This window comes from the organism of the source record quoted next, unplaced genomic scaffold (assembly GCF_019419815.1).
Source record: "Pyrus x bretschneideri cultivar Hongxiangsu unplaced genomic scaffold, Pyrus_bretschneideri_v1 Contig11, whole genome shotgun sequence".
Lineage (NCBI taxonomy): Eukaryota > Viridiplantae > Streptophyta > Magnoliopsida > Rosales > Rosaceae > Pyrus > Pyrus x bretschneideri.
This window is the reverse complement of record NW_025999402.1, coordinates 590385-601841: the sequence shown is the minus strand read 5'-3', so window position 1 is coordinate 601841 and position 11457 is coordinate 590385. Positions and strand designations below refer to the sequence as shown.

General features: G+C 33.0%; 1 protein-coding gene across 1 annotated transcript; it reads left to right on the top strand.

The window, feature by feature from the left end:
• The first annotated feature begins 5880 nt into the window (after nucleotides 1-5880).
• On the top strand, nucleotides 5881-10472 carry LOC125472288 (short-chain dehydrogenase TIC 32 B, chloroplastic-like). Its single transcript, XM_048573520.1, has 8 exons — nucleotides 5881-6107; nucleotides 7348-7579; nucleotides 7677-7756; nucleotides 8124-8277; nucleotides 8371-8449; nucleotides 9624-9708; nucleotides 9875-9921; nucleotides 10020-10472. The coding sequence occupies exons 1-8, from the start codon at nucleotides 5990-5992 to the stop codon at nucleotides 10191-10193; spliced, it is 969 nt and encodes a 322-aa protein (XP_048429477.1). The 5' UTR covers nucleotides 5881-5989; the 3' UTR covers nucleotides 10194-10472.
• The last annotated feature ends 985 nt before the right edge of the window (nucleotides 10473-11457 follow it).

Here is an 11457-nt window from a genome sequence, read left to right as displayed (position 1 = left end):
GTTTATATTGAGGGCATTAAACGTGAAGTAATCATAGAGATATGAAATGTAGAGAGGTGTGAACAGATGAGGGTTTTCTTTTATGTTCTTTCCTTGTTGGTTATACATGTTGATTTTGATTTGATGTTAAAGTTATTAACTACATCAGAATGAATGGTTGGTTTGGCATAAACTAAGTCATTAACTGCATCAGAATGAATAGAAAATCAGAGATAGGAACATAACTGGTTGGTCTTTCCTCTTCATGTAAAACTGTGCTTGTTGTGTCTGTCTGGTAGATATGTTAAACCAGAGTGCCTTCGATTCAGATTTTGTGAGGGGGTTTTAGTGTTAAGTGGATTTTACATATCATTTGATATATGCTTGATTTTATTTGGTTTATCACGGTATACAGCTCAAAGGTCTGTTTTGTCTTATTCTTGATGCATTTTTGTATCATTGGCCTTGAAAAATGATCACATAAGATTAAATCATAATTTTTTAACTTTTACACCAATAACCGAATCGACACCAATTTACTTTTGTATAAGTTTGTAGTACTAACTACCATCCTCCTATTATTTTGTGTGAATTAGATGAAGTCAAAGGTGTCAAAGGTCTCAAGGGCCTCAAGCTCAAGTTCAAACTCAATGAGATCAAAATCAAATAGCCCTCAGGATCAAACGAACTTTGAATGTTTATTTTCATTGTCTTTGATTCTATTAGAAATTCAGAATGCTTATTTTATCTATGTTGAAATGGGACTTTGATTTTATTTATACTCCTCTAGATGTATTACAAAATGGCTGCAAATTTTGCTATTGGAGAAAAAAAAAAAAAAAAAAAAACCGATGTAGGTGTCAGTCATATCCTAGATTTCTATAGGTAATTAAAACTCGTATATGCTACGCATAGTGCCAATCTTCACGTGAATGTAGTATTATATCATATATCATTGTTACACCCAGTCATGTTCATGCCAGAATATCTCTGCATGAACTCGTGTGTTAGCATGTGTCGATGAACTCACCTTTGTCTTTCGCCCTTGCATGTTTTAGTGGCTGAGCATTTGCGTCAACAATGATTCTTGGCAAATCTTGGTATCGGAGATTACCTTCAATGGTATAATTCTCATCTTATTTTACTGTACTTTACTTATGCTCTGACATCACGTGTGAAATTGGTTTATTCCCGCTCACTAGCGTACTCTTGTATTTAGGTACTTTTAGGTTTGAATTTATTCACATTTTCCACATCATTACATTTCATGGCTTCGTCACCCTTCGAGTGTCGACTAACATAGCTCGATTCGGAGTCCAGGTGGGCATTTCGGATCGGGGTGTGTCAATTAGAGTCCACAAAAAGATTAAAAAAAAAAAAATTTATTAAATGACATTATTATTTAACATATCGAGTGGAACAAAATGTCATATTGCCACTAAACCTGGCAATTTCTGACACGACCCGTTAACCCAACACGACACAACACAAAATTAATAGGTTTTTAGGTCAACACGATAACAAATCAGGTCGTTATCGGGTAGCTTGATAAGCACTTGTTAAGATAACAGGTTAGTCCGGATATACACATGGATAACACAATCCACGATAAGCAAAATATTAATTTAATAATTTTATATCCCTAAAAAATATTATAATAATTATAACGATTATATATATTAATTTAATAATTTTATACCCCTAAAAAATAATATAATTATATATATATATATAATTTAGAAAATTGATGACCATTGAATTGGCTGAGATTTAATCTCAACCATCTATTGTACATTAGGTTGGAGCCCAGACTATCCTCTCTCATTCACTCTTGATCTCTTCAGACTTTCAACACTTGCACCGCTCTCCTTGAATGCACTCATCTCTCTCGCATCCTCCTCCATCCACTTTCTTCAACTTGACTCCAGTAGCCACAAGAAAAGAAAAACTCTTTCATTTTGCATATCCTTGCATATTTGATATTTTGTAGTAGACTAGTAGTGTATTGATACTTTTTTATTAGGCTCTTATTTTGGATTGTAGATGTATTACATAACGACAAATGTGTTTTAAAGTTTTGAAATAATATTTATGTGGCAATGTGATATGTACAAATTCAAGAAAAAAAAATATGTTTCTTAACGGGTCATAATGGGTCGGGTCATTTTACCTGTTGGGTAAAGTGACCCGACCTGTTAAGGATCCATTAAGATAACGGGTGTGACACGACACAACCAGTTAAGATAACACGTGTTACACGAAAACGACAAACACGACCCGCTTGCCAAGCTTAATTGCCACATAAGCCATCAAATATCATTTTAATGTTTAAAATTTGACATCTCCTGTAGAGATGCTCTCATATGTCAAATTTGACATATGAAATCTGATTACATGACATTCCATTTAGGATTTGACATACCTTTTGAGAGACCATCTCCAAAAGAAATGTCAAACTATAAGAGTCAAAATACAATTGATGGCTAATGTGGCAATCGGAAGTCTTATGTCAAATTATGTACCTCTCCAACCGAATTGTCAAATGTTATTTTATTACTTAAATAGAGTTTTAAATGCTTGCAGTTATTAAAAAAATGTTGAAACAAAATTTTTACTTGTTGAAATGTTAGTGGAATAAAGGACCCATCATTAAATGAATTAAAAATAAATTTGACATTGATGTCAAATTTGACTCTAAATCACAAAGTCTTCAAATCTAGTCAACAAATAACACTTTGGTTAGAGAGACTTTTGAGGTCAAATATACACATTAGAATTCCACCTAGGATTTTGACATCTCCATTGGAGATAGAGCATCTCTATCTCCAATGAAGATGTCAAAAGATAAATGCTAACGTAACAATATCAAATTTTCTCTTTTTCTAACTGATATGTTTATATATATATATATATATATATATATAAATGATATTTGTAAAATTCATTTTAAAAGAAATCAATTAAAATAAATTTTCAAGATCTATAATTGGTGCATTAATGAGACCCACAAATAATTAAAAAATATTTGACATCTTGACATATCGGTTAGAGTTTGCTTCTACCTTCAAATTTGATTACATGACACTTCACTTAGGATTTGGCAAATTTTAAACATAAAATTTAAATTTGAAGTCTTACATGGCACATTCATTATTTTGTAAGTTTTGTTCTCCAACCAATATATCAAATTTAAACTATTATTTATTACATTATTTACTTTTATAGTTGCAATTTTTATTTTAAAATAAAAGATAAGTATAAAAATTATTTATTAATTACTAAAAATAGATTTGAAGTTGCTATCAAATTAAATTTGATAGCAACTTTCTTTGTTGCCTTTTGTTGCCTTTCTATGTCTGCCACATAGGAATTGCCAAAACATTAGAATTGTCCTTTTTAACTGTTATTACTGATGTGGACTTTTTGACATCCTTTGGAGATGCTCTAAGAGTTCATTTCTCCCTCACTATATTTAGGAGCTTCTAGATGAATCTTAGGAGGTTGATAGGGAGCATGACTGAAGTTGATTTGTTTTTTAAATTCTCCCTAAATTCCAATTAGGAATTCATTTAGGAAGACCATTAGAGATGATTAAGTCATCACTTCACTGCATAGACTAACAAATTTCTAACAGCATCTTGCTAATACAAGTTCAATTCTTCTATATTCAAAATCCTTTATGCCCTCCATATGTGCTATCTACTTGAGCGACCCCCGACCATTCATTTAAACCCCACTTAATAGAGTTAAATTTTCAACTTATCCCCTCAATAAATAAATAAAAAGATAAATTAAGTCAAAATGACACGTGTCATTTAAATAGATAGGGCACAAAAAGGCTAGAGAGATTTGAACTATGCTGACATGGGTTTACATTCAATACACTAATGACAAGTGTCATTCTTTCATCATGTTTTCGATGAATCCAGATCCTCTTTGTAAGGATCCTGGGAATCTATAAATCGTATCCGTTCATCGTACATCATGCGATCATTCATTATCTTTCTTTGCAACTGTTTGCTCACTTGGCTTTACATCCAATAAACTAATATGCTATAGATGAAAAGTTAGCCATACAAAACTTGAGCAATTAGCAGGGATGATTACTTTATGAGATTTCATTACATAATTGATCAATTTTTGTAACGATGACATATTAATCATATTGACTTATTGATCATATATCAATGATTCAATAATGATATAACAATCACATAATAATAATATAATAATAACATAATAAACATTAAATATTTTTACAATCAAATGTCAAATGTTGATCATTCCTGCTAAGTAGCAAAAAAAAAAAAAAAAATGCTTTGGGATTTCAGCAACAAATTGATTGATGGAGCTTCCAAAAGCTGAATGAGAAACATGCGCATATATAACATTGTTTTGTGGTGTGATTGTGGTGCAATTGGAAACTTCAAATGTTTTATAGTCATTGTCCTCTGGTTTTTGTTTGATGATTGTACTGTTAACTTTGTCAGTTGGCAGCTTGGTATGTATTGTTTTTTAAATGGTAGTCTGTATGAAAATTAGCACTTGGCTCCAAGACTAAGCTAGGAATCTAAATCGGCCGGGATGTGACTCAATTTTTTTTTTCCTTTTCCTTCAGGTCAAACGCATTTAACCAATTATGTTAAAGAAGTTCTTAAGGAAATGTTTTAATTAAGAATAACTAATTAACAATGTGTAATTTGATAGGTATATGATGCTTATCTGAAATTAATTGATAAGTCAGAATTATATAGTGAGAATATAAATGTTTTAATGTTAATATAATTTTTTTTTTTAATAAGCGATATTATTTACACTAAGGGAGGGATGGGTTTAGTCTCACAATAGGCTAGCAATAATGTGGTTTAAATTCATTTTTAGCGAGAATCAAATCTAAAACCTCTTACAGACAAGTAAAGAGGAATACCACTAGACCGTAGTACCAAGTGACTAATGTTAATATAAATGGTTTCATTCATTTACAGATCATTGAAACAATACTACAAATTGAATCTGAGTACCATCACTTGATACGACCTTTCACGTATATTATAATAGTACAAAGTACATATTATTTGGTCATTCATGTTATATCATGTAAACGAATTATACTGTGCATTAATATTCTCTACAACGTTATAATGTTTCCACATAGAGGACCAGTTACCAGTCAGGATGTTCATGGATTCATGAACTTCATACAGGAGTCATGATGTGACCACAACACCCGTTCCTTGCGCTACGATTGGTCCTTTGACCTCGTCCTACACCTAGACACCACCAAAGTCCGATTGGTATTGAATGACATAATCGTTGGACTCGACGGTACCGCGTAAGAGTTGCACTTTTCATTTACTCACAAAACCCCAATTGGGCGGGACATATTTTGATTCTTACCCTAAATTGCCTCCCAACAGTATATTCAACCGACTTGATTATATCGAGTTAATTACATTTACGTCTCTAGTGAAACTCAATTTGCTTCCCGCTTTGACTTTTATTGTTAAAATCACGTTAATTTAATTCAATCATTAACAACTGCGTCGTATAGTCTCCTAGTATTACTCTTTAACAAGTATGTTAAAATAGTTTATGTGGAACAAATAACACCAATTGTTGTTGAGGTGTGTGAAACAACAATGGGTCTCGTTTGTGCCATATAAACAATTGGCGGTTTTGTTAACTAATTTTAGAGAGTTAATAAAAAAATTGAGTTTAGAAAATCTTAAATTTTTGTTATTAAATACCAACACTCAACCCGCCATAATGACATCTAATGTATTTTTGTTTGCTTTGGTTCTGCATCGTTGTCTTTACCCTCTAAAAATTTTCAATTCCGTGATTCCAAATTGCTATATATAAAGCAAGAAAGACCTTCAATAACTCAAATCGTCCCTCACATGTTCTTGTGCTTTTGACAGAAAGGAGAAGGAAAAAAAATAAAAGAACTCTGAGCTTCTCTGGAGTTTTGTTATTGGTTGGTTGGTTAATTTTGTGAGATTTTTGGGAGATGGGTTTCTTTGCATTGGTGACGGGAAAGCGAGGGCCAAGTGGATTTGGATCAGCTTCCACTGCTGAGCAGGTTACTGAAGGAGTTGATGCATCCAACGTCACCGCCATTGTTACTGGTCAGTTCCATTTCCATATTTTTTTTATTTTGTTTTTCTTGTCATTTATAGGGATTTTTAATGGTCCGGAGTATTAACCATTAAATTTTTGTCGAAAATACAATGATTTTGATCTAATGGTTTTAAAAGAACATAATACAAAATATTCGGAAGCACCATAAAATTTTCTTTTGAGGTGTTAATTTTTCTTCTACTTTTGGTTTTTTTTTTCCTTTCAATTGTGGGGCTCATTCAGGCTACCAATCTGCAGGAGGACAGATATGGTTGGTTTTGTTGGGATTGATTAATCTCTACTAATTAATAAAACATTTATTGTTAACCAAAATTCTATGAAATTATCTGTTTAACTCTCTAATTAAAACAGAACATGAATAAGAAATATGAGACATAAATGTAATTTCACACAATCAAATTTTGCTATTTTTTTTTCAAAATCTCACCTACATGTACTCCTAATATATCTCTATTTTAAATAAAATAAAAAAAAATAAAAAAAAACAACCTCCAACTCCCACATATTCTATCACTCTCTTCCTCTCTCCTTCTATTTCAAAAACAAAAATAAAAATAAAAAAAATTTCTCACACATTTTATGTGTGCGTATATGCTAGTTATCAATAAAGGAAATATCGTAATCTTCTTTAAAAAAAATCGTGTGTATAATCTAACTATGACTATAAACAAATAAATGGCTCTGTCATTCATTGGAACACTTTGCTGGGTTTTACTATGAACAATATTATAGATATGGATGTGAGGATTTGACTTGTCCCACTTTTGAAAGCTAAGCTTTGCGTAAGCTTATAAGAATTTGGACTATCCTGAGAAGGGAAGTTTGGCAAAGTCACACAATGAGCAACCTAATTTAGTATTGAATTCGCCATCTATGAAATTCGAACCTAAGACCTCTCACTTCCAAATGAAGAGGAATATCATCAAACCGTAGTACTTAGTGGCAATTTGGGTGGAACCTTTAAATATACTTTCATAGTATCAGAGTTAGATTTGCTGACACGTGCTACATGTCACCTGATTTCCTAATTTATTTGGTGTGTAACCTCAACTTTCTTCGTACACAAATAAACATGAAATCAAAAGCGGTATCAAGCTGTACTACACTGCTTTTGAATGTAAATTTTGCGCAGCTAATTAACTAGAAACTTGGCCAATATCTTATTTCTTGGATTAACTATGTTCTGGTTTGAATTAAACTTTGCTGGCCCTGTTTTGTAAACTGCAGGAGGGGCTAGTGGGATTGGGTTGGAGACTGCAAGGGTGTTGGCACTCCGCGGAGCTCATGTCATCATCGCCACCAGAAACCTTGAGGCTGCAAACGAAGCTAAACAGCTTATTCTTAAAGACAATCAAACTGCTCGAATCGATATTCTGAAACTTGACCTCTCCTCTATCAAGTCTGTTAGAGCATTCGTCGATAGTTTCAACGCTCTCGATCTCCCTCTCAACCTCTTAATGTGATAAATTCTTTCCATTTTTCCTAAAAATTTGATCACCATTTTTCAGTTGTTCAGTTTTACATATTTATATCGATTGGTTTTATATATGTTGCAGAAACAATGCTGGTGTTATGTTCTGCCCCTTCCAGCTTTCAGAAGATGGAATAGAGATACAATTTGCAACCAATCATCTTGGTAATTTTCTACTATCTCCTCTTTGTTGTCATGATCTATCAAATTTCACTGTGGGGCCCATCTTGAATGGGAAAACATATAGACTTTTCAGTATACCGTTACACCAAGTGTAATAATACAATTGGTTAGAAACTTGAAAAAAAATTTCAACTTATTGTGTTATAACACTTAGTGTATCAGACCGTTTTCTCGGCACACTACAAAATTAATCGGGACAACAAACCGCTCTGCTAGGCACTTATCATATTCCACTTGGTAGTTAGCTGTCAAATTCATTTGGTGCCTAGTGTTTTACTAAAGTACTGGGGTTGCAAGTATTTTATTCCACTGAGTGCAATCTAGTTAATTATATTTACCTATTTTACAGGTCATTTTCTGTTAACAAACCTTCTGCTTGAAAAAATGAAGACTACAGCTAAAACTACTGGTGTAGAAGCCAGAATTGTGAATTTGTCATCAATTGCTCATACAAGCACTTACGAAAGCGGGATTCGATTCGACAGGATCAATGATCCAGATAGGTAAGTAATGATTTGAGTAATCCATTTCTTTCCATGGTTTGATAGTTTATAAGCAGCTAGCTCTAGCTCACTGTTCTTTATGTGTCCCTTCAGTTACTCCACGTTAAATGCATACGGCCAGTCCAAATTAGCAAACATACTGCATGCCAATGAGCTCTCTCGTCGATTGCAGGTGATCACCTTTTACCTATATGCTGTGCATTACCCCCTTTTACATCCTAATTTCCATAAAATTCCCCGACCATTGTTACACATGTGCGTCATATACCAATTAAATCACGAGGCATTTAGATTTTCATTCTTTACTAAAATCGCTCATCACGTTTGGTATCGTTTTTTTTTTTTTTATAACGATAAAGCATCTTATGTAAGAACGACAATCTATTTAATGCTCAATCTACTCCTTGTAATCCAAAAGAAGGGATGTTTTGACACTTCATTAATCTCTGACCTCAAAAGTTGGTAACTTGTGCCCCATAGGACTCACACTCACAATAAACATATATCATCCCTACAAGACTCTGGAGGCAGATGTAGTGGGGCTTGGAGATACAAAACTAAGCCATCTTCGATGGAGAGGATTAAAGGTTCAAAAGTCAAAAAATGACCTAAGCTATAATTCTATAGAGCTCACCAGACCATTATTTAGCCAAAGAAGCATCTGCCAAGCCGAATGTAGCCCCGCTCTTAGCCTATTTTTTGAGGCCCAACTCCTAAGTTACAATAATTGATTCAAATTCAACAGGTAGATCTGAAAACATTTAAAAGTCAAATTAACAAATAAATTTAAAGTGTAAACTTAAAACTAATAAATTATTAAGGAGGCTATATTTAACCCTTCCGGTTAGAGATAGTCTATGACACCAAAAAGTATATTGAAATTTTGAAATTTGAAATTATTCATTCTCTTTATTTTATTTATATAAAATTTCATTATATTTGGATACCGTTTAGTCATCCACATGAATTAAACAAGTTGATGGTTGATCACGAGGATATTATTTGTTACCATAACCGTCGATTTGTTCGACATATATGGATGATTAAACTGTATTCAAATCAACTAAATTTTTTTAAAGATGATCTTTAAAAGATGATAAAGAAAACAATCAATTCAAATCACGATATTTGTACGGTGAAATATTCACATAGCCATGTAAAAATGAATGATCCAATTATAATTCTTCATTTTATGGGAATCAACCTTTTTGTTTTTTTTGTTTTGTGTTTTTTTTTTTTTTTTTTTTTTTTTTCCTTTTGGTAAACTCAATCAACCTTATTAAGAAAGTATAAAAAGTGAAGTTTCCGGTCCTAAATGGTATACTGTTTTACCCTTCTGTGTGCAGGAAGAAGGGGTGAGCATTACAGTCAACTCTGTCCACCCAGGATTGATCACGACACGTCTCATGAGGCATAGTCCTCTTTTGATGAGTATGTTATGTTACACTCTCCCCACATTCATAATTAATATAAGAGCGATTATCTTACGTGTTCAATACACTGCATGATATGATCTGCAGTATTCGTATCGATTCATTTAAGTTATAACGTGTGTTATTGTATTACTTTACATAATTGGATCGTCTTTCTTTTCCAGAGGCTTTTAAGATGTTCACCTTTTGCATGTGGAAGAATGTACCTCAGGTGATTAGTCTCACTAATTATATTTCAATTCCTCGTTTTAACAGAGGGGTTAAACTGTTATTAACTGGCTAGTTATGTTATTGTTTTATTTTTTCAAGGGAGCAGCCACAACATTGTACGTGGCACTGCACCCAAAGTTGAAAGGTATAAGCGGAAAATACTATGTCGACTGCAATGAGACGAAACCCAGCAAAGATGCTGGTGATGAAAACTTGGCTAAAAAGCTTTGTGACTTCAGCAACAAGTTGATTGATGGAGCTTCCAAAATCTGAATCTAGGAAGCATCCTGTGTTAAATCTGCGACAACATTATTATATGCAAAGGCTTGAGAGAAACTTACATACCATCGAAATGTTAAAGTCTACATATTATTAAGTGATTAATTTGAAATACAGTCGTTTTGTCATATTAATTGTTTGAATGTTATTTCCCATAAGGAATAAGCCGTTTGTTGGATAATATAGGTGCCATTAGGGTCATAGTGATTGTCATAATTATTTAGTTTTAATGTTAGTTTAAATTGAAATTTTGCTTTGGAGTGAACTCCTTGTCTCTTGGATTAAAATAAGAGACTGCTCATCCTTATTAGCACAAAGCAACTTTTGTTCCTTTTGCACCAAATTGGAACCTTGGTGAAACTTTGGGACCAAATCTAAAAGTGCCTAAAAGAAAATCAAAAGTAGGAATGAAGTATAAAATATATGAAAATGATAAACAAATTTTTCTACTTGCATATTTTATTAATCATGTTTGTTGTTTTTATTAGATTTATTCAATTTAATAGTCAGAAATAAAAAATTTAAAAAAAAATATATATATATATATATAAGAGGTCAAAAAGAGTGAACTCAATTCCATTCTTTTGAAATTTTAGAGTGGTGTTATACGTACTCATTGTCTTATTTCCTACTCACTTTAATACGAAAATTTTATTGACAAATTTAACCTCGTACAAAATAACCATGAAGACCTAAAAAAATACAAGGTTCTAAATTTAAAAAGTGATAAATGAGAATTCTTAACGTCACCCGCTAGCACCCACCTAACCATGTTTGTTGGCAAAGAGACCAAAGAACACTCAATGGCACTAAGAAATGTCCAATCGCTCAAGTAAAACTGCAATCGTGCACCAAATTCCTCCCGCCAATTATTCCGGACTTAAAACTTTTCGTGCCAATTACCTTGATTTCGACGGCGCAGTCACTAGAGAGCAACCGGAAGAAGGAGACCATGTGAGGACAAGACCATGTGAGGACAATTGTTCTTGATAACAACCAGTATGGATGCAAGAGAGAAGAGGGGAAGACAAATATAGAGACAATGGTGAGAGAATTTCAATCCATCCTTGTTGGCTGTTCATGGTCCGGTGCCGAACTTAGGATAGGAGGGGGTGTTTGTCGTTGCCGCGACGGGTAGGTGGATACGGGTGCAAGATTCTTTGAGTTTTTCTTCATTTTTTTTTTTTTTTTGTTTCGAAAAATATATCAAGGTATTTTAGGAATCTAGGTGGGGTGAGGAAAGAGCATTTTCATTTTC

Excerpts from the sequence above, each read along its gene's own strand:
- LOC125472288 (XM_048573520.1), top strand. The coding sequence starts at position 5,990 with ATGGGTTTCTTTGCATTGGTGACGGGAAAGCGAGGGCCAAGTGGATTT. Across the intron at positions 8,278-8,370 it reads AGGATCAATGATCCAGATAG|TTACTCCACGTTAAATGCAT; the intron begins GTAAGTAATGAT and ends GTGTCCCTTCAG. Across the intron at positions 9,709-9,874 it reads GCATAGTCCTCTTTTGATGA|AGGCTTTTAAGATGTTCACC; the intron begins GTATGTTATGTT and ends TTTCTTTTCCAG.